The sequence below is a fragment of the Chlamydotis macqueenii genome, chromosome 6, assembly GCF_036417535.1.
Source record: "Chlamydotis macqueenii isolate bChlMac1 chromosome 6, bChlMac1.mat, whole genome shotgun sequence".
In the NCBI taxonomy this organism is placed as follows: domain Eukaryota; kingdom Metazoa; phylum Chordata; class Aves; order Otidiformes; family Otididae; genus Chlamydotis; species Chlamydotis macqueenii.
In genome coordinates this window covers 14,839,768-14,864,298 of record NC_141561.1, presented here as the reverse complement: position 1 = coordinate 14,864,298, position 24,531 = coordinate 14,839,768, and the positions used below count along the sequence as shown (strand labels likewise).

Genomic DNA, 24,531 nt, shown 5'->3' with positions numbered 1-24,531 from the left:
CAACATTTGGATAGGATTTTTGTCTCAAAGCTCTTTGCAGATTCTACATACCAGCAGAACAAGTTATACTTAGGATGAATTAATGGTGCCAGCGAAGGTGAATGCTAAGATGATAAAACATGTTTGTAATGCACAACAAATTTTCAGATTACCTTAAAATAAGCCAGTAAAGACCCCATGTAGTCAATATGCTTTCAGCTGTTTGCAGCAGCACCGTAGCTAAGTGTCCCTGACACACATATGGGCACAACGATAAGGTCAAATTTTGTCCACTTTTGATGGGAAGTTCTCAGCATGTGCAATTAGTCCTAAACTCAATAACTGCTGTGACTCCTTGAACAAGTCTGCACCACCTCTAATCATTCACACTAGCTAGCAATTCATGCCATTGGAGACACGCACAGATGTCAAAGAGCAAGGAGTGCTGACTGAACCCATGGTTAATGCTGGAACGTATGGGTAGGACCTGTGCTTCTCCTCCCATGCTTCACCACGTCAGGCTTTCGGCTTTGTAGCCTCTCCATTGACTACACTGAAACAGCAGAGACGTGATCCCAGCTGCCACAGGAACAAGGACATGTTAACACATAAAGGCAGTGCTGCAATATTCTGTGTACTGGGACTAAAGGTACATTTGGGCAATAGAAAAGAGGCACATTTGCCTTTTGCAGGGGGTTCTTATATCAAGATTTTTTTCTTACTTTTATTAAAGAACTGAGATCTCCATGATGCAAGGGGACAATAACTAATTTTAGTCAGAGCCAAAAAATAACGAAAACATTTGGGAAAAAAATGTTAAATAAACCAGCTGATGCCATGGGAACTTAAATCACTTCAACTGACTCATTTAGGAGGGAAAAAACTTCTTAAAGCAGCATTCCAAAGAAAAAACAGATGATGTAGCCAATACACATGAACAACAGCTGCTGACATCCTTACACTGACCAACACTGCCAACCTTCCCAGAGACAAAAGCATGAAAATTTGAAAAAGAAATACACAACAGTTACTTTGAAAAATGTTTGTCCACTGAAGTGCGATAGGTTCCCATTACAAAAACTTTGATTTGTCCTGAACGTTATTCTCAAACAAATTATTTCAGCAGGTCTAAGTCTGAAAAGTAAACAGCTCCCCTTAAACCTGCATCTGATCAGGAGCATTTTGCTTTAATTGGCAGCAGTTCTGGAACTCTCCAGGGTACATGTAAGGCTTCTGGCAGACACCTGATTTTATAATTGAACCCAGTTTAACTGAAAAGTAAAAGCTCATTGGCTAGGAAATGGGATAAGAACAGTCTAATCCCTAGAGAAAATAAAACGAGAGGCTCAGCTCTACCCAGCTGCTGGAAGCTCCAGCCATCATGTGATGTTTGAGAATTCCATTGAGTCCATCATCTCCAGACTGATTAATGATTCCTCTAATAAGAAGTGAAATCTTTCCAAATAAGTTCTTATTGTTCTTACAAGAGGAACCTTCTGAACCTAGAAATGCAATGGAGATATCTGCCATTTGTTCACCGGCTGCCGTGACACTTGTCTCAAGACAAGAGTGCAAACACTCAGATTTCTGCAGGCGGAGTACGGTTGCAAAGGTGGTTCTTGTTCAAGATGTTGAATGAACGGATGACAGCACATTACAGCATTTTAAGGAAAAATCAGTGCCTTTCCTATTAAAAAGAGAATGGAAGAACACAGTTGCTAAGTGATGAGGATAAAACTGGATTACACAGAAGACCCTTTGAGCCATAAACCTCATCCAAAACTGACTGGAATATTTCCAGTGACTTCGGCGAGGTTTCAATAAAACCTGTATAACTTTAATGAACCACTTCAGTCTTTTCTGGTCTTTCTTCATGTAGTATTGTACACTGTTGAATGAAGACAGAGGACTGCTGCAACTCCACAGTCAGGGCAATTGGTGATAAGTTTCTTATACATCACCCTTGCTCTCACAGAATACTAATCAAAAAGTAGTATATATTTGGGAAATTATTCAAACTGACAGCTGAACTGAAATCTTCAACATTTAGCCTACCAAAGAATACAAGCCAAGATCACAGCTTGAACAGGAGGAACAATAAATGAGTGTTTCTGAGCTCTCATTTTACCTGTGAGTTAGAGCATCAAATGGGCACTGACTTTCCTCATTAATCACTCTATGGATACTATCCAATAAAAAGGATATCTTTTTTCTGCAGAGGATTAGAAACGAAGGTTTCATATGACAGGTAAGGGGACTAAAATCCCAGGCCTGGCTGAGATATAAATGTGGGTAAACTGGCAAGAGTATCTCCAGTCTGGAAATTGAGGGACTATTTCCACCTTTGAAGAGACCAATGTTGCAGACGAACTTCCAAAGAGAACAGCAGAGGGAAAAGGTGACCTCTGATGCAGTTTTAAAAGGAAAAGATGGAAGATTGCCATTCAACTCTGAGCAACTGGATGCTAAGAATGGGGGAGGTCTCTTCAAACTCTGTTTTTAAATTGACTGTCTTTAGCAGAATAGATGTTAGGAGACCCATATAGATTTTAAGTGCTTCTCAAATCAAGACACTGAAAAGCAAATCAAAGTGAGATACCAATTCCAGCCTACTGACATACCGGTACAAAATGTCTTCCAACAGGATGCAGGAACACCAAGATGCATGGTGTTATTTCAGTTAGGACTAGTCCATGCCAAGAGCAAGGTTATACTTTAAGAGAAGTTCCTATAGTGAGGTGGGTTTCTCTTTCTCTGAGAAAAATTTCATGATGGAAATCTGAAAGCTTGCCTGATCCAAGTTTTATTGAAACTAATATATCCTTGTGATAATCACCTCTGTAATAGAGAACTGGCTTATCTTCACTCACTCTAGGTACCATATATGTCAATAAGTCTAATTGTTTACCACATTGACATAAGTTGTTTACATTAAGATAATGTTCCTAGATGGAAAAAAAAAAAGTTGCATTTAACAAAAAAGAAAGCTTCCAAAAAAAAGTGAAACATTGTGACCATGACAGAATCAGGGATAAGATTTCCGGATGCTCTTTATCTCAAACTACTAAGCTGAATACGTCACTGGACAGAAGTGGAACAAAGGAATTTACCATTTTTATGTCCATAGTAACTGTACATTATTGTTTCACTATATGCTACAACAGCTAAGAGTTGCTGGCAAAAGATGGAAGCAAACATAGAGCTGATCTGGAAAGAAAACCATACATAACTTCCCTCAGAGAGAGAGAGAAAGTGAAAAAAAAAAAAAAAAAAGAGCATAGGAGGAAACATAAACAAAATACAGACCACTTAGTATTTTCCCTCCTTTGAACAATAAGCAGGAATGAAGCCAGCCTTTCAAATTCACCTTGCCAGAAGTGAGTAAGATAGATGTCTTAGATCAAACTGGCAAATTAGCACAACCCAAGCCCAAGTTTTGTTCCAGTTCAGGGTAAACTGATCTACAGGTTATTATGTTTTACTACCTGGAACAGAACACAGCAACAAGGAGATTCTTTTATTATTAGTAGTAGCAGTAGCATGAAAACAGAGCCACATCTACCTTAAAACAGAAAAGCACAAAGAAAGTAATTCTTATCAGCTTTTTTTTTTATTTATTAGTTTTCTTTATTAGATTTTCCTCTTTTAAATTCCAGTCATCTGTGTATCATAGCACAGCACAAGCCTAAATGCTTGGTATGAACTGCACACACTCCAGGCTCTTGACTGTGACAAGGTCAGCTTGCCCCCTTCAGTTATGCCAGGCAGCCAAGTACCAAGCAGTTCCTAGGGCCTTAGCAACTGGAGTAAGACCTTAAAAGAAGGCATTTAAGCCTTGACTTCACAGTAAATTACATTCTCCTGCATTTTCCTTATTCTCTGCTAACTCCTATGACAATAATTAGTCATCTCTCTTGCTGTCCTACAGGGACTAACAGTTTTATCACCTCCCTCCTTGAAACATCTTTCTCTGCTCAGCAGGTACTAACTGTCCTATTCACTCAACTTGAATATCCAGATAATGTAATAAATTAAACTCTGAACAATTGTTTCTAACCTGTAATTTGCTCAAGGCTGATGACACTCAAAAAGGTCTTGTTTGATCAAAAATGTGTCTTTTTTTCTGCATGTGTCAACTAGTCTTATTAAAAACATGGTCTCCCTCCCTGAAAGATTGCTTCACTTGTGGTCATCACAACTATCAAAATCCTGACACAAAGAAACTTTTATATCAAGAAAAGGAAAGTTTATTGTTGCAGCTACATGCTGGATTAAGCATTTACAGACTGAAAGTCTTTAGAATTGTAGACAAAGTCAACTGAAATGAATGAGATAACTGTCATTTAAATAGATTTTATTTCAAGACCTCGACTGAGATGACACACCATTTATTTCAAAACAAACCTGTGATACCATTCATCGATAATAAAATGGGACCTTAAAAAGAATACTATTTATATAGTCTTCCTTACACTTCCACATTGCAGGTAGGATGTGACAGAGACTCATCTGAAGACCCAGAGAGCAGACAGGAAGATAGAAGAAACTATAAGAAGCCATTTTTACAGGAACTAAATATTTCTAGAATCTGACTTCACCTGCCTTATCTAAAGAACAGTAAATTCAGTTCTCTCTTTAATGTGCATCTGACTCATGCTTTCATTAAATGATCAGATAAAACTTTTTTTCTTTTTAGTAAATTCAACTTAGTCCTATAGGAAGTCATGAAAAAATGTCACTAAATTGTTCTAACATTTTTTTAAAAATTTATTATTCCTGTAGTCCGATTGGAGTGCAAAAGCTAACAAAAAGTAAAAAATATTAAAAGATATATCTAACCCCTCATTTTCCAAACCCTAGTAGTGGCCTTCACAAATCACCAGCCTGATATTCACAGATATATCAACATTTGCAATAGCACTTTGGTAGAACGAGATGTGTGTAGACAAGTAAATTCTTCTCAAGATGAAGGTACCTCAAATCAGCTTAATAAAATAGCATGTTTGGATTCTCTATAAAGGGAATGAATTATTAGTTTACATTCTCCTGTCACTAGGTATCTTTTCTCGCTCTTTGATGCTGGCAATTGGTTATTTCCCTGAGGCACTACAGTGATGCATTTACATGTCACCACATCCCTTGCAGTGCTGAATTGTCACTCCCAGATTCAACATGGCAGCCCGATGTAAAATTCAAGCATATCTAAGAGATGACAACCTTTGCCTTACAAATATCCTGCACTCCTCAGTTAGTGCAGAGTCTGCTCTGCTAAATAAAAATACAGCTCCAATTTCTATTAGTTGATGGTACTGGAAGGGAAAGAGGGATAAGGTTTCCCTCAATTTCAGTGAGTACATAAGGGTGGAGCACTGAGAAGATCAAACACTGGATCTTTTCATCACCTCTTCATTTCTTTTCTTCAGCTAGACAGCTTCCTTTTTTTGGCATCACAAATCAGTGACACACGAAAAGACTTAAGACCCTGGCCACAGGTCACATTAGAGCAGTTTCTAAAGGTGCAACCTGAATCTAGCAGTAGATTCAGTGGCCAGGATACTATAGCTATTTTGAGGATGCTATAGCTATTTTTCTCTTAACACAGCTTAGAGGTATTTAGCAATTCTCAATGGATTTCTCTTCCTAGAACTTGTCCCATCTCCTCCTGCGTCTACATACACTCTTAACAAGCACATCACTGAGGACTTCACTGTCCCAGATATCAACAGGTCAAATATCCTTCTGTGAAGGACAATTCCCCTTCTTCTCGTAAACGCAGCTCCTGTTAGCATATTTTCCTGCTTTGAACTACTTGTCCAGGAAGCACGACTACCTGCTGTACAATTTGTCATAATGGGCAGTCTGACTTCTTTTGTGCTGAGAAGACAGCTAGTAAATAGGGCAGATCTTTAGATTATTATCTACAGATGTTTCCCAAGAGTCTAGCCCTATGACCATGACAGTGGTAATTACAGAAATTTGACTCCTCATAACCTCTTGTAATTAAAACCAGTAAGCGCTTCAGAGAGCGCATAAAAGATCCCTTATCATTTCACTACACCCAACAACCTAGAGGAATAATAATAAAAAAAAAAAAAAAAAAACAAAAAAAACCCAAAAAAACAACCCACAACATGCCATCAGGGACAGAAGAAACCCCAGAGAGAAGATACATAGCCTGTCCAAATAGACAGGGCTACCACATAGAGAGGTTAAGTATCAGGCAATATAAAAATGGAATTCTGAAGGCAAGTTCCAGTTCAAAGAGACAGGCTGCCTCGTTATCTTGAGATGTTTTCTCAAGGGGATTTATTGCAAGTCTGACAACTGCAAATGAGTTACAGAAAAGCCATCACCCAAGAGTACGACACACAGGACAGTACTCTGCTGTTCACAACCTGTAGTTTCTTCCTCTGACTTTAAATGCAGCTGGTTTGGGACCATTATTTATATGGACGAGGAACTACTTCATAAGAGGAAATCTAAACATCCAAACCTGATGTATCATTCTCCTGCTTGTGTGAAAGGTGTTAACAGTAAAAAAAAACAAAACAAAAAAAAAAAAAAAAAACCCAACAAACCCAAAGCTGATGTGCATGAAAACCCTCAAGTTTGTCTCACTTACTGTGTCAACGCTCACAAAGGCACAGAGAATAAAGAAGAGACCAAGTGTGCTGTGCCTCCATTTTGGAGGCAAAAGCTAATGTCTCTGAGCACTACCAGCTTTCTAATCCCAAACCAAGCCAGTTTGTCCTCAAATATCTTTTGTCAAGAGACAAAAGCATTTTGGGGACTAACAACTTGGAACCATCTCTGGTGATGTCCAGCTTGGGGGATGGGAACACAAGTACACAACACGTTGTTGAAAGAAGTGTGATTCCAAGACCTTGTTACATTTAATTATTCCTCAGTGCTGTTCCTCTCATTTCCACTACAGACAACCTTAGCAACTACAAAGACACAAAGTAGAGAAACTTGCAGCTCCCTGGGGGCGTGGATTGTTTCTTGAAAACTTCAAGAGACTTTGAGTAAGAGCGTCTAGTGCAGAGGAAGTCTGGCAGGCAAAAGAATGTTTAGCAAGAACAAGTTATTTTAATTTGAGTAAGTAAATTGCTAAGGAGTGGGAAAGAGCAGGAAGACAGGAGAGGGAGGTCAACCCATGAAAGCTAGAAGTACCTGAGAGTCGCTAGAGGAGATAAACAGCTCTGATGGAAAGGATGTTGGAAAACAACAGAATTATGGGGGCTGTTTCCTATAGAAGCATGTTCATCTAAGATTATGAACACTGTGAGAGAGACAACCTTTCCATGCTTTGCATACACAAGTGCCACAGACACAGCAGCTCATAAATCTTGCAAAATGCAGTACAGCAGCCAGTCTTTGAAAACTATCGTGTTAAAATCATCACTTCTTTGAGGGAGACTGAACAATGGGGGCACATCTCCTCCACCTTAAATTGATGAAAGGAGTAGGATTCCTAGACCTTTGATCTAGGATTGGCTGAATCAAATACTGTGATAACAAGAGTTTCATTGCTTGGGGCCATGTTATATCCAGACAATACCTTTCACAGAAAAAGTACATTACAAAGTTTTTCTTTTCCCCCTTAGGAAGGCCTTCCCGTTACCCAGCTGGCAAAACAACCAACTGTTTAATGACCTAAGAAACAGATCAGGGGTCTTTCCTCCCCTTAGACATTAAGCTGAGGGGAAGAGCAATTTAACACAGTTCATAAGATTTGTACCTTAGAGTCCTGAGTCAGAGCAATCAAACTTGAGGTTATTAAAGCAAAGTCTCTCAGTCCCAGGCTAGGGGAGCATCCTGGAGGCAGTCTTGACTCCCAGCAAAACAATGCATGCAGGCCTTCTTTCCCCATCACCTTTCCATTTCCCTTTTCCCTGTCTATTCAGCCTTGCCCTAGGCAGGGAAAGTGAGGAAAGGAAGGAACTCTTGTGGTTTTCTGGCTTGCTTTGTTGTAGCTTCAGTCTGTTTATAAACATTAACACAAACTAGAAGATGCCATGAGACTCAGAAGCAGCTTCACCTTCACGTTCTTCAAAGACACAGTATTAGCCAAAAGGCAGATATCAAAGCGCAGCGCAGGAGCGAGGCACAAGCTAAACAAAGCTGAATTATTTACAATATGTCAAGGTTGCATGGGAGTGTACCGTTCCCTCTTCTTAGGAAATAGAATGTTCCTTATATTTGAATATATCAAGAACAAAATATCTGTAATCCTGGACATTACTAGGTGTGAAGTTACATTTATGTTTTATGTTAGCAGGCTGGATAAAACATAGTTCCTTTTGCTTTACCTCTACTGTCTCAAATTTAGAGACACTAGTACCAGGCCAATGGTTCTCAGAACTGCCAATACACTGAATTTAAGGGGCGGCACAAAGGAAAATGTTTCCAATAATAAAAGAAACATTCATTCTTCTTTATAACACCAATTCAAATAGCAGAATAAAATTTTGCTACTGTTGTACTCCACGACAGTGATGGTGAATGGTTCAGAAAATAAGATTTTATCTGAGTTAACTAGGAAAGAAAAAGTCTCTGACTTCTATCATGCCATCAAAAAGACACATTTTCATCTTGGAAAAGCAATTAAAAGTTTCTCCAAACAAATTCTAACACACCCAGAAAGTCGGAGAAGTGTATTTATTTCCATAATTCTTTCAGTAGCTCTCACTACAGCAGTCAGTGCTGGCTGGTATTAGCCTCAGCAATATCATTTTAACAAGCTAATTATGCCCATAGGTGTCTAAATCCGAACTCCATTCATTCAGTGCAGCTGGCAGCACCAACAGCATGGAAGTAAAGAAGGAAAGCATACATCATTTTCTCTTACCACAGTATAGATCTGAGGTTTGCGCCTTTTTGCCAGGTCAATTATATTCACTCCGTTGTAATAAAGGTTCTCAATACACCCGTGGAAATTTTTCCTCTGAAAGGTTCCTGGTTTTCCCGGGACAGGAATCCCTCCAAAACTGAGCTTTTGGAAAGAATAAGAACAGTATATAGTTATTACCTCAAAAACAAGAGGGCAGAGCCCCATTCCATGCAGCCAGCCAGGATATTATCTTAAGAACAAATCCACATTAACAGTATCATCTCCAAGCATGAAGCAGGACCTGGTTTCCCAACATGGGAATTACAGGCCATGTAGCATTACAGCTGTTGGAGAAATGCTGCTGCTGCAGATCGCCGACTAATTTGGAAACAGCTTTTAAGTGCCTTGACACACTACTTCACCAACCTCGTATCACCGGCTCCCTACCCAAGACCACCCAATGCAAAATATAATGCCCAAATGGTCTCCAACCCACAGCCCCCATTGACCTGGAAGCTGACACCCAGCAGCAGATCATGGTGGCCATGAATGGCTGAGCAATGGGGGAATAAACTCTTCCTGCTCATACAGCACTGGGTTTGCCTATGAGCTGGAGTCATCCCTTTCCAAGCAGGTATCTGAACAGTCCTGGTTTCTGCCAGTGGAGGGTAGTATCACACACACAAAAGACCCCATTTGCACCTTGCAACTGTTTTCCCTAATTTTGCTGTGGTTTGTTCTTTACAATACTTGCATGGGGTATTTGGGACTGAGCCGTGTAACGGAGGATTTCTGCAGGTTACACATTTAAACAAAACTTCTGCTGTGCTCTTGCCTAAATACTGAAAGATGTGAGTCTTGTGCAGCTTACAACTCATCACTTATCCGGGACGGCTGAAAGCCCTGGGAGAAGAAAGAGCCTAAGAAAATAAAGCTTCCAAAATCCTTGGAGTGCAACTATTTTAGATTCCTAAGGGGAAAAAAAAAAAAAAAAAAAAAGAAAACAAAACACCACAAAAACCAAACCCTACAACTCAAAAAAACCTCCGATAACTCTATTTTCATTTTTCAGATGACAAAGCTAATTTCTAGTTCACACCTCTGGCCAAAGTCTTACTGGTGGTATTGCTGGATTTTTATTCATTTTTCCTATCACAGCCAGCAGCACCGTGAGTGATATAACACAGGTGGGGATCCTGCAGCTACAAGACTTTACAGTGCTTGCAGTGCATCAGGAGCTGGGCTGCAATCCCACTTCATCCACTGCAGTAAGGGCATGCACTGCTGTGCAGCACCACTGACACACCGATGGCTGCTGGAACCTGGTCAGCCTTATTCCCCTGTCACTACTCCTAACAGCTCGCTTCAGCTCATTATTACAAAAATAAAGGGAAATTTGGGGGTTATTTTTCCTCCCAGTCCACCTAACAAGCTGGGATACATAAGCAAATGAAACCTCCCTGGATAACTTTGAAAGCACTTCTTTGAAAACAAGTCCTTAATGAACTTACACTTCTGTTGTATTAATTGATCACTTCAGAGAAATAAAGAGTGAACAGGCTGCTACTTTACATCATTTGCAGGTTTGTTATTGGCATAAGGGCTTATGTGGTAGCAATGTTTTTTTTCCAGTGAGAATCATTAGTTCTTCCTTAAAACAGCAGACTTTCCTCCTTTCACGTTCTGTTCTTTAAGTCTCCTGCTTAGGGACTCTGTACTAGGTTTCAACACCAGAAGAAAAATCAATATCAATTATACCATTGCATTATTAAGAAAACAGTTTCCTTTGTGATTGGTAACAATTTTAATTAGCAAACTAATGGTTTTATTACCCTCAATAAGGCCTTTAATCCCTGAAGTGCGCCGAGATAAACTTTCAATAAACTGTATTGCTGTAATATTTGTCTGAAAGATTGTCTCAGTGCAAATGAAAAAAAAAAAAAAAACCGACAAAAAAAAACCACTTTGTGTGAAAAACTAGCACCAGGGGCCAGGACTGAGCGCCGCAAAGATCAGTGGTGATGCTGATTTACACCAGCTGAAGGTCTTCTCTACCATGCTCCCTGTTTTGGAACATCTGGAAAAATGTTCTGCAAATTACATTGGAGGCTGAGTTTTCCCTAACTGGCATCAACCTTGTAGCAGGAAGGAAGGAATTTTATTACTTTGAAATTAGGAAAGCTGACGACTTAATTATTTGGCTTTTTTCAACTCCATCTTAAAAGCAGTTATAGCTTTGGCCCTTGCTAGTTCAGTCTGAAGGTGTTCCAGAATCTCACTGCTCAAATGTGCTGTCCCCACTAAATGTGCTTGTGATTTGGTACAGCAGTGCCAGGGGACAGGTAGCACTCTCTCTACCCTGCTTTGTGCAAAGAAGGAAATTTCAGTTGGAACATGAGAAGCAGAGAGCAGGCATCTGCCACTGCCAAGCCATCTGCTTTTGTCCCTTGGGTGTGCTGGGAATTGATCCTTTCCAGAGAAATGAATCCAAAGTGCAGAGGGGAAACTTGTGGTCCCTTAAGCAATGAACCATGCCAGCTCAACGCATCCAGACAAAGTGATGGCTCTGATGGTGCAAGCATGACCCTGTGCCTCTTGGACTAGCAAGACTCAGTAGACAAGCACATGAGGATAAAAACAAACTTGGATAATTTGCACACAGGTGTGCATTGGTGGGGTGAACAGACAAGGAACAGGCTTGCACACAGATACAATGATATAAAAGTTAAGGTATTTTTTACCCATTATCAACCATAAGCACTGAACTGCTGAAGCAATACAAAATGCACTCTGGCACACCTTGGCCTCATCCCAGGGGAGCACATCAGCCTCAGGTTTTATGAGAGCAGGTAGGATGTTCCCTCTGCTTAGTCCTTCCTTGCCTGAGCTGCTTTGGCTCCCTAGACCACAATGCTCTGCACCACAATCCCAGATGTGAAGGGAGATGGGTCAGAGCTAGTTGTCTTGACAGTCGTGCTCAGGGTCTTCAATTCCTAGTGGGAAGACAATGGTCTTTACCTGCTCATCACTACGTGGAGAACTATAATCTGAGGATTATATCCAGTTCGTGGCTGGATAGAGGCACAACTCAGACCTTGGTATGCCTCATGGTCATGTCAATCAGATGTAGGGATGGTGTACAATGATCCCATTAAAACCATATTAACAGAATATTTGAAATGCTGATACAGGACCTCTCCCTACAGATAAGTGCAGTTACTTACTGAAGATTTGCCTAGAACTCAGGCTATACCTTTTAGTTTAGCTCAAAGTCTGCCTTACTTTGAAGTGTAAGCATAACCCAATGGCCATTTCCCCAGAGACTCGCCATTTTCTGAGACTGTTGTATATAGATGTTGTGGTTTTGTTTAGTGAGGAGGGGCCTCACTAAACAACTGACATAGCCTATGTTTGTTAACTATGAAAGGAGCTCTCTGGGAAGGAAACAGCAAATAAAGATCTTTGCTGGAAAGAAACAGCTCGTAGGGTAGTTGTCTTCCATTACATTCACTTTATACCAATTCAGTCTCATCTCCCAGGTTATAATCTAAAGGGCTTCACACACCTCATAATCGATATCCAAGTGATCTGAATCCCCCTTCGTTCGGAAATGCTGGGTGTGCTTGTCCACTGTGAAGTTTACTTGCTTGTTGAAACGCTCTATGAGAACCGAGTGCCAGTGCTGGTCATCTAGGAGGCTCCCCAGGGTGACAGATGTGTGGCTGTTACTGAAGTGCAGGTTGGAGTCCCCTGGAGGGGCAGAGACAGGCAGAAGATACCAGAGTTACCTCTAGGCCCTTAAGTGAAGCACAGGGACTCAAGCAGAGCAGAGCAATGCTTCTGGATGCAAACTGGAGCTTTGCCCTTCAGAAACAGACCCTTGACAAAGCTTGCCTTAGATTCTTTGCACTTCTTACTCCTATATGTGTGTATACGCACATGCACACATACCTACATATTTTCCCTTGTGATTTCACCTTGCAATAAACCAGGAGGTTTTCCTGATGCTGCACCCACACACTGCAGCATGCAGGGCATCGCTGCTCTGCTTGTGCCCTTGGTTCTGCTATGCATTCAAGGCCCTGGGGTTTTAAGAGCTCTCTTCAGGTTGCACCAAAATCTCCTGCCTCTTCACATTAACAGACCACTCCTGACACTTCAGTTGCAGCTATGTACTTTCTGTATTTTAACAAGAAAATTGCACCTGTCTATTTTCAGAGAGGGGAAAAAAAAAAAAAAAAAAGGTGAAGTAACATAAAAGCAAGTGTTTTCTTCAGCTAAAAAAAATTCTCAAATCTGGCCTAGAACTCCAAAAGTTTAGATCAAGAGTCACAAAAATCTTTAGGCCCTAACCCTGATGATTTCAAGCACTCTTCTGTTTTCCAGCTGGTTACACATCTGAACACTTCAGAGCCTCTCATTTAAAGGGAATTTGCGTCCTTTTTTATATTCCAGCAGAACGGAGAGAACACGCCCTTCAAAACTGTCAGGCAAGATGCAAGCAGACTCAAGAGCACACATCAAAACCCTTGTCCTTAACATATGACTTGAAATGGCTAAAATCTTTACATTCAGGGCTACTGCTAAAAAAAAACAAAAACAAAAAAACCCCTCTTATCTCAGACTACATATTCACACTAGCATCTCCTCTGAAAGAAGTAACATAATATATTTAACTATACTATATTCTTATCCTAGTATGAAACATTTATAAGAGGAGGACTAGTCAATGGAATCAAAGTATCCTACATTCAGAGGCTTGGGAGGTAGCTACTTGGTCCAAGTAACATTCAAATTTCAAATAAAAAAAATGCTGCATTATTATTTCTATTCTTTGATCAACTAAATAAATAAAATGAAAGAAAGAAAATATAGTTGAACTCTAAACAATTCATGAGCTTACGTAAAAACCAAATCCAAGAGCTGTGGAAAATTGTTAGTGACATTTAAAACAAACACAATTAAACACAAGGGGGAAAATGCAGAAAGAACTATCTACAAATTCTGCTTTAGTACTTCCAGTTTGCTCCTACTACTTTGTGATTTCTTTTAATTCCCCAAGTTATAAATAGGGGACTGAGTTACTGCACCGTTGCCTGCTTTAACTGCTCTAGACAAACTTCATAAAGTGTCCTGGAATTGCTAGTTTGAGATCTGTCCCTACTAGTACTATACATTATTAGATGCTATATCCCCCACTTTTATCAAAACCAGTTTTGGCATTCTAAGCACCATGTACATGAACCGCAAACAGCTCAGATCAGTTTATTCATCAAAGTTATTAAGATTGAGAATGGCAGTGAAAAACCTGGACCTTAATTCCCTCCCTTCTTAGTACTTCAACTCCCCTCCTTCTATTACCTAGTTTTGATTACTTAAAAAACAGTCACTGAGCAGCTCAGCCTTGGTTGACACAAGTTAGAAGAGCCAAGGTTTCTTCTTGACTCTGCTATCATGTCCTGCATGATATCTGTCAGGATTATTCTCTTTTGCTTACCCTCCCAACTTCTCTGGCCAGTATTTAAGCTGTGAGCTGAGGCACGCAGCATGTTTTGTTGATCTCAACTGGAGTTTCTAGATATTGCCTAATATAAACAATAGAGTTATAAAAGCAAACCAAGACAATCCTTGTAACAGTAATATGAGAACCAATTACCCTTACCCAGGTTGATGTGCAAGGACAGCTTCCCTTTCTGCAGTTCCAAGGTAATGTAGTTTCCACGCTGTCCTTCTCCATGGAATAAGACTCCATCCCCCTGCATGCTCTTGAACTTCAAGGAAACCACATCTTTGAATGTGCTCATAAGCTTCTGATTGAACCTGTAGAGGAGTGAACTTCTGCCATCGAAGTCTGCAATATCCGACTCTGGGAGAAAGAAAATGGCAAAATGAAGAGGAAGGGCAGCATCAGGAGAGGGATTGTATTTTTTCAGGATCTTTTCAAATATCACTTGGAGTCAGGTATTCTCAGAAGTGTACATCCATAGGACATACGTGACATTTGGGCAACCACATTTCACCCATTTCCAATCTTCTCCCTCTGTCTGGGGAAAGGGAACACTAGGACAAAACCAGAAAGACTCTGCACTTGTCCTCCTCTCTCTCATGCAAGATTGCTTTCTCACTCAACTTTTCAGAACAGAAAAGGTGCCTTCCATAGTATTCAGATCTCCAGAGCATCCCTCACCACACTTGCTGTTTGTCTCTCAAAAACACCTAGGATGTTATTCATTACTTCAACATTCAGTTCTCACTCCACTTTTTGTAGCTTCACAAGCATCTATTGAGCTGTTTCTTCATGCTGGCCATGCTTACATCCACCTTTGCATCCAAATAAGCATCATCATAGCCTTGAAGGGTTGGCAGCTTTTTTGTGATGGGCATTTATCAACCATGTTTCTGCATGCAAATTGACTAGGCTGGCAGGAATAGTCTAATATCAATTCAAAAAGCTTTTGAAGGGATTTCATGGGAACTGGGCATCTAAACTGATTACATACCTTTGAAAATCCTATTAGAAACATATTTTCCCCTTCAGCCAGCCTCTAAAACCCAATCGCTGTGATGGGAAACAAGCTTTCAATTCTTTAACTGCAATTAGTATTTTCTTTGGCGATAGCAGCTTGCAGTACTCTTTTTGCTTTATAAAGTGGTATTTTAAGCAAAATGTATTTTTAATAAACTTTTAAATATGTATATATATATATATAACCAGAACACTTCAGGTAGCTTTAAATACTTCTAACTAACACGTTGTATACAAACATGTGACTGACATGTAAATTCAATTCCAATTTCTATCCAAATGTGATTTAGCATAGATTATGGATAAAATATCTACTTTTAAATAATAAAACTATCAACTGGTATTTCCTGTGGTTAAGAAAAACATTAAAAATTCAGAACACCAGACAACGAAGAATCTGAGCAACAGTTTACTAAGCCACATAACTACTGGGATACATGCATAAAGACAAAGAACACTTTCATAGTAACCAAGAAGAAAGAGCATAGACTATCCTTGCTTGCAAAATGTGTATTAATGATAATCCAAACTTATTAGTTTTCCATTTTCTTCGGAAAAATAACTGAAAGGTCCATATGGAAAACAATCAAGACTTCAAGGTCAGTAACTGCACTGTGATTAAAGTTGGTGATTTAAGTCACCTAAGGTCCCTTGAGAATTCTTCTGTCCTTTTGAACGTTAATGGTAGTTTCATTTGCTCCTCTTAAAAACAGAAATGATAGAGGTTGGGAGTATCTTCCTTTTTTCCTTTCTTTTTTAAACTGGACCAAGATTTAAAGTAGTTTGCAATTAAATACTATTTTAAGCTCAGAAAATAAAAGATTTGTTAATTATTTGTTACCATGGAAACTACCATTGATAACTTCTGCAGGTCAGAATGACTGTTTGTACAGAAGTTTGATAGCACACTTACAAACCAACGAAGAGGTCAAAATTTAAATTTGATGTGAAATTCTGGCACTCCAAAACTGATTCCATTCTAACTGAGAAGGCAACTAATTATTTCTTATGAGAATAAAACTACAACAAATTCAATCCTGCAAAAAATTAACTCCAGAATAAATAAAGATCAACTTCTTATCTGTGATGTCAGAATCATAACATGCTGATTAGCATCATACATGGAACAGTTGCTAGTTTATGAAGTATCATGACTACAAAAGTGTTCACACCATCTGCTTTTACTGGTTTTTACTTCTGAATTAGGTGCTCAGAAACAGCTCCTTCAGAGTTGCTGATTTCTCTCTATCGATACTTTGACTGCCAGTTTCTATAAAGAGAATCAAATTCATAGTTTAGTTCTCATGAATTTCCTCTAGCTACATTAAATACTTCAATTTGTTCAAAATAAACTTCAAGTGTATCATAAAAATGGTTTCATTTTAGCACAGGCAGGAATTAGGAAATAGCTTATAAAGAAGTGACAGTCTTTGATTTCCAGTGCATTTTGCAGTTAAAGTTGATTTTCCTCCTAGCTCTCAAAACCAAAGATACTGTAAGAGAGCACTGATTCAACACTGCTGTAATAGCGGCCCTTTTTCCTTCTTAAGATCCAAGCCTTCAACCCATCTGAATTCACGCTTCAGTCATTGTTCTTAATTCTCCACTACGACACAGCATAACACACAATTTTTTGAAGAGCCCTACCACTGACATTTACAGACTATAACACAAAGGAAAACCTGTTTCTGAAAAGTTCTGCTTCACTAATTATCGTTTGAGAGTACACCGGCCAATAAATAGCCCGGAACGAAATGGGAATATGTCAAATAAATGCTAGCACTGGCAGTCAGAAGTCATTAGTGCAGTTAGTATGACAACAAATCGTTGGCTTCCTGTTAAAGATTGAAAGATCCAGCACAATTCTAATACAATCACTCCAGAAAACTTGCTTGTTTGTTTAGTGTTTATTTAGTTCATGTATGTCCATTATCCACCTACAGCAAGAGAACAAGGATCAGAAATGTTTTAAGTCTCAGAAAACGTGCAGGAATAACAAAGTAAAATACAACATGCGGCCTCATTCTGCACTGCCTGCTGGTTTACTTCTGCTCCCTGAAGAAAGACTTTACTCAGTCTGGGTACTTTTCTACACTGTCCTCATCAACAAGGCTACAAAACTCATCAAAAGTGAGAACAGGCAAAAGATACTTCTTTCATTACTGACCAACTATTCAAACAGACGCTCTTGCTGTAAATACACATATACTCCTGCTCACAGGTGAAGAAGTTCCCATAAAATAGAAACAATTCATTCAAGTTTTCTGAAATTCAGTAGAGGTTCTGGCCTCAGGGGTGCTGGTTATGCCACTCCATTTGAATTTACTTTCCCATCACAGATCCAAACATCAAAGTCACTTAGGGTGGGTGGAAAAACAGGCAGTTGAAGGTGGATTAGTAGGTTAATTCAGCTCCTTTTTTTTTTTTTTTCCCCCTTCAAAAAGGATGAGACAACAGGGCTCAACCTGTGGGACCAGCTATGCTGAGAGCAATGTGGGAGCATGGAGTTTACTTGTGCAGCAATTCGCTCCTGGCAGCAGAGAGGATATACTTAAAAAGATGGTCTTCCTAGCAATTTTGGAAAAAGTAAACACTTACTTGGCAAAGTTACTTCAAAATACAAAAATACCCTGTAGGAACAGTTGCAACTTGAGACAGAAACTTTTAGTCTCGCACTTGCATCAATGCAGCTTTAAATGAAGCTCTAAATCTCTGGAGGAAGGAGGAGGAAGGACTGTTCCCGGTCTGAACAGATGTCTCTCCTGGTCAGTCATGCCTTACTGCCTTGAGTGAGGATGAAGCAATTTGACTTCCCTCCCCATACCCCTCTCAGATGTGCAATCCGGGCGATGGATGTGGATGAGCGTCTCAGAGGTGACCGACTGTTCTCCTATGTAGCTTTACCTCTATCACAAATCTATATCTGCCTTTTGGTAAGCAATTGTTTGGGTATTTATCTTGCACAATTGGTTACAAACACCACTCGATAATGACCACCAGACATTATGTGATTCTCTGCAACGCACTCTTTTCTATCTTACAGAAAGACAAAGGAGAGGATGGACAAAGGTGGGAAAAAAGAGAGCGGGAAGAGAGGGAGAAAAAACGATCCAGTAAAAATATCATTTAATCAACAGGTGCAATATTAGATCCTATTCCCTGGAGCAATGACAGCAGAAAATGAGAAATCAGAGTCCTGAACTGCAAATGAAGAACTTGTATTGGAAAAGCAGAAGACAACCTGTCTTACACCCTATCTCACACCTCCTGTGGTTTCCCAGCCTGTTAACTGCACATACACCTGATTCTGCTGATGCATTTTGGGCTGTTAACCAGTTACAGAATATGATCAGCATCTTCAATGCAGCTATAAATCTTATCCTAGAAAAACAATTGTGTCAGCAGATTTTTTTTCCTGGGCTAAGCTAACAAGACTTTTCCAAGTATAAAGATACACCCATTCTCCCCTCACCACCCCCAGCATTTAAAGCAATTGGTTTGCCATTTGTCTGAACACATCCTCTGTTGCAGCTCTGGTTATCCATTACAATCACGCTGCTTCTGCAGCCACTACCGCAAAGGAACAGTGAAAAATTATACATATATTTGCATGGAAATTTCCATTTAACTCATCATAAATCCTTTTAAGAACAGGAAACATCAATGTATGTTTTCAGATCAAGATAATCTCATTCCTATTTTCAGTATCTATTTTGAGGATGTGAGATGAAATCTTTACAGGAATTTCAAATAAATGTAATTAATTTTCATTTAAATACGTACTTTCTGTGTAAGAAAGTAAACAACAATTAGCATGTGTTATCTGTGAATTACAGCTGATTTGATGGCCTTGGAGTGCTCTGTTGCACAGGAACTTTGATCGCTATGGGATAAGGTCAAACACACTCACGTGTTTGAAAGAGCTTTGCTGTTAAAAATACATTTTTTATGTTCCAAAGAAACAATGTCAAATGTCAGCCAATTAGAGAGTGAAAAGAAGAAGGAAAAAAGGAAAAAAAAAAAAAAGGAAAAACAAGGAAAAAAAAGGAAAAAAGAAAGCAGAAATTCTCTTGTTTGACAGAGAAGTTTTTGGGATGTTAAGTTAGCCACTTCGGCATTCAATGCACATAGCAGTTAATCTCTAATGTGATTCCTCAGTACTTTTTGTTACTGTGTCCTGGCAGAGTGTTTTGTGACCTTCAAGACCTGATGCCTTCCACGTTCTCCCTACTAAAAAGTCATAACTGAAAGCTGCACTTGTCAAAAGTTATCACAAGGTTGTGTTCCTGGGACCTCTTCAGCAGAGTATGCTGCACAGGACAGTCATACTCCAAAAACGGGAGCTCATAGCCTTGCGCTGGCATAAGAGTGTCACATCCACCTAACTCTACCACTGAAAAAATGCTTAAGCAGCACTGAAGCCACAAATCTTTCCTATAGCTGTCATCATCTGCTCAAATATGCAAGGTTAAAAAGGAGCTGATGTGAGCAGAGACCATCGAAGGAATCACAGGCTATTTTGCATGTCCCAGTGTATCACAGCAAGGTGCTCAGCTGCATGTTTGGCAGCAGTCCCAGGGTTTTAACAGATGTGTATCAGCACATGAAATTCAGATGGCCTAAGCTGTAAGTGCCCCCAGACTTTTGTTTCAGCCCACTAATGAAGGCTGCCACATACACAAAAAGGAGCTCCACCTTGTCTGTAAATTAAACCTTTACTTCCACAGTTTTCGGCCTCAGATATCAATATAAAGCAACCGTTTTCAGACCAGGTGCCATGCTTCAGAGGTAGCATTTACCTGAAAGGTGGAATGGACAGCCAACAGTTCAGTACCATCTGAACTTCAACCTGCTTCTACAAGTAGGCTAAAAGGTAGAAATGACCCCAGAGTCACACATGCATACTTGTGCAGGATTTGGTCCATCTGTGTTCCCCATGCACATGTTCTCTTTTTATATTCTACTTCAGGACTGGATCCAAAGCTAAAATGCTGATGGAAATCCTTTCTTCAACTTCAGTGGACTTAATATCAAAATCCTCTCGGTTGTTTACTTAGAAAAGAATTTAAGTCATTCCAACAGCGAGAAGAACAGATGAATTTATATCAGCTGAAGCCTTAGGTACAGGTAGTTGATTACGACGCTGTTCCTACTCCCAACTTCACATCTTTTCTTTCATACGCATATAGACACTTGCATGAAGGGTCATCTCTTAGAGATGGTGCACATTTCGGCCATTTGTTGTTCTTTTAGCTCCATTTTCTTCCTGGTCTTGTCAGCATTCTGCCTCTAGTAGACTTTTTGGACATTTTTTAAAATTTTTAAAAATTATTAATACATTTCTTGTGTCTGAATTGAACACAGTAGATGAGTTTGTATGCTGTCAAACATTACAATATGCAGTTATGTAGATGTACACCAGCTCAGGATCTGCTGTAGATATTCTGTCAGTATAACAGTTAAGATGACATTTTATAAATGATCATACATCTTTCGTACAGTGCTGGAGCATCTGGGTTAGGAGTAGCCAAGACTGTGAAACTCTATAAGCAAAACTTGTAGACAGGTATTTCTAGCCATATGCAATTTGCCAGAGGGAAATTTGAATGGCACATTTATATAAGTGGAATTAATATTTCAACACTGCAAAACTTTTATGAGTCTTTATTTCTTTTCTGGCTTGTTTCTATCTCATACCTTAATTCTCCACAACCACTTTTATTTCATGTAACTGCAGGGTACAGGACAAAGATGAAGACTTAGATGATATCAACACAAAGAAACTCAGCCCACAAGTCACTCTGAAGTCTTCTTCATATCATAGAAGATACAACCACATCTGACATGAAAGTAGTGCCCATGTAGTACTTCACATGCAGTAGCACCAAATCACAATGAGCTACCAAAGATTCAACCTTCAAGTTCCATTTGTTGCACGTCTGTTTGGACTATACTCTTCACTGGAGAGGTCTAGTCCTTGTTAACAGAAGAAAGCTCTTTGAAAATAGATAAGATATCTGCTTTGGAAGGATATCATCAAGGGCAGCTGGGTTTGATTTACAGGTTTCAGTTTGCAGGTCCACTGGTAGGGCTGGAAAAGGTCTCCTGCCCTAGTGACTATGCATTCAGAAAAGGCTGTTGCAGGTCTGTACTTAAATGAACGATAGTCCACAGTGCCCAAGCATCAAAGTAAGTTGAGAAGCAGCATTTAAAAAAAGCTGAATGGAGCTTTTAGCTCTATATACAGATCTATATACAGACCATAACATGAAACCACGTGAATCAGTCCTAAGACCTGAGTGTAGTGATGAGGCTACTGAGAGCCACGGAGCTGTGTCTCTGTTCAGTGGAACTGTGTGAATCAAAAGGTTTAAGAAACTTTGCTCTTTGATTCTGCTCAGATGAATTTAAGTCTCACAAATAGGAGGTTTTCCACTTTTTATCTCACAACCCCTTTTCTGCACCCAGCAAGAACAGATTAGGATCTAATCTAAAGACAGAGATGTACAAGTACAGTACACATGATGGTGACTTGTGTCACACCACACTCAACTTACTGGTAAAATGCTATCAATCCCCTGAACTGTCCCCAGCAAAATCTCACCTGTTTCCAGCAGCATCTCAAGTCATACTTGACCATTTCAGAAATAAACCCACAGCCACCTGAGAAACAAACAGTGGACTTGTGTTTCCTCATCTGTGGACTTGTCTTTGTTTTGCACATGGGAGTAACACTGGGCCTTTTTCTTCACATTTGCACTCTTCCGTGGTGATAGGTCATATATCTGCAGCACTACACCAACATAACGATGTGGCAAAAATGCCCCAAGGCAAAAATGTTTATAGGCTGCTCCAAAGCCCATGTGACAAAGCACTGCAGACCGTGTCTTACAGGATCACCACAATGTGTTATGAAGAAGAGTGCCAAAGAAAAGTCATGCAAAAGCAGTTAAAGAAGCAGATTAATTCTCTTCTCTCTGGAGCTTAAAGTCATCAGCCTCAAAGAGAAATACTATCTGCACAATCCACAGCATTTCCCTCAACAACTAGTTAACTTGCCTTAAAACCAAAAATGAACTATTTAAGCAAAAGGTAGTACCACTCCTAAATAAAGCCCTACAAAAGATCCCAAGTAGCTCTGTGCCCTCCAGCAGTGAAAGAGATTTTGCAGCATCTGACTGCCTTGCACTTGCAAGAACCAGTGAATCACCCTGTGGCGGACTCAGCTCTGAGAATGCTTCACCAGCTGAGCTAGATGGGCCGCACATCCCTAAGCAGAAAGGCAGGGACAGCTCCTGAAAAAACAACTGATGACTATGATTTTCCCATTACATTTTAACTCTTAAAACTTGTGCTGGACCCCTCCCATAACACTGACAGCACCAACAAAAAGCTTTTTGAGAAAATACAAGATGTAGTCACTTACTATAGGGGCAGCCGAAGGCCTCAACTCTCAGTCCTATCCGCCCACCGACATTCCACTTCAGGGGGATGAAGCGCAAGAAGCGAGCTTTCACGGAGTGCAGGAATTTGTGATGAACAACACTGTCAGCGTTGCTGTTTCCTGTGAAAACCTGGAAGGATAGAGAGTCTTGGTGAGACATTTAGCACCGAGAGGTGAATGCTGAATTAAGGATGTGAATACTTTTACTCACAAAGAGAGGGACCACTTCTCTGTCTCACAAATTACTTAAAATTATTTAAACTGATTTCTTCCAAGTGCTGTGTCTCTTGTGGAGGGAAAGGAGGGAGACAGGAGCACACAGAGCACCTCAACAAGGTGGACAAATGTATACAGGAAAAACAGGTTGTAGAAGGGGATGTTACAGAAAATGCTGCATAATTTCTCCAAACCCATGATATTCCTGTGCACCACAATACTCCATTGGCTTCTAACATACCCACATCCCTTCAGCGCTATGAAGGATGGGGCCTATTTTAGCCTTTGGTTCATTTAAGGTAGTAGAAAAAGACGGACATACAACAACAACACTGAGGTTGGCCAGAGCCTGGGAAGACAAACAGGAAAGTGTACATCTAGATATGCCACACAAGACTCAAGCAAGGCATAAGAAGACATGAAAGCATGAGTCAGTATGCAGGAGAGTCAGCTTTTCAACTATGTTTGCACCCAAGAGAGTTAAAGCTTGCAAACAATAACAATTGAACTTTTTTTTTTTTCCTATTTGATTAATTGCCTACAACTGCAAGGTAAAATTAATGGCTCTACTCTGAATTACACTCAACAAGAGGAAATGGATGAAGAATGACTGCAGGATTTCAAAGACGAACCTTAAGACAAGCATCCAAGCTCTGATCCTGCCTAAAGTTTTTTCAGCTCACCTTTACATCCTGACTCTGTAAAATTGGGCTAGGAATACCATATACTTGCTGCAATCTTTAGAACATCTGAATAACTCAGCTAGGATTTAAATTTGAAGCTAAGTTTCAGAAAAAAAATGAAAACCAAAGACAGAATAATAATAATAATAAAAAAATAATCTCACAGGAAGGATAGAGGTCTTTCTCTTTTTAAGTATGAAATTTCACCAGAAAAAGCTGTGCTAGTTTAAAACTCTTCTGCAGTTCGAAAGCTGGCACCATTCACCTACAGAATGCAACTGCAAGCACAAATCGGAATCACCTACAGCTCATTCCTGATGGCCAAAGGATGAATTAAAGAGACTGAGGGTTTTAGCTCCACTCTGAAAAAAGGACTAGTTAGCAGCGTTCACATTTTTACCCAAATATAAACATTCCTACTTTTTACCAAATGTTGTTAAAAATGGTATAAAACCTTAAATTCAATTTGTTTTTGTTTTACTAAGCCCAGTATGCTATTGTTTTATTAGAACTATACTCAACAGAAAATATCCTTGAATATTTCTAAGGCACAATACCTGGAAATCATACCATGCTTTTGTCATTTCACAATTTCTCAATTTAATAGATTAAGCTAGTTTCCCTCAAGTTGAGTCTATTTTGCCCATGACAGTAACTGCTGAACGATCTCTGCCTTTCCTGATTTCAACCCCCAAGCCTTTTGTTATGTCAGCTCTCCTCCATTCGCTCTGGGAGTGGGGTAGTGAGCAAGAGGCTGTGTAGTTCTTAGTCCCAGGTGAGGGTAAATCATGACATCTTCAAAACATGTGATCTGTAAAATTATCTTTATTAGGAGCTTATGAGACTGAAA

The 24,531-nt window shown here is 39.7% G+C and overlaps 1 protein-coding gene across 1 annotated transcript in view; it reads right to left on the bottom strand.

Annotated features, from left to right (window-relative positions):
* The window catches only part of CNTNAP5 (contactin associated protein family member 5), a 287,941-nt gene that overhangs the window by 134,527 nt on the left and 128,883 nt on the right, over positions 1 to 24,531 (bottom strand). Inside the window, exons 4-7 of the mRNA XM_086750483.1 lie at positions 22,765 to 22,912; positions 14,475 to 14,678; positions 12,378 to 12,562; positions 8,831 to 8,974 (exon numbers count right to left, since the gene is read on the bottom strand). Coding sequence (XP_086606609.1) covers positions 8,831 to 8,974; positions 12,378 to 12,562; positions 14,475 to 14,678; positions 22,765 to 22,912 — 681 coding nt within the window. The remainder of the gene's footprint in view (positions 1 to 8,830; positions 8,975 to 12,377; positions 12,563 to 14,474; positions 14,679 to 22,764; positions 22,913 to 24,531) is intronic.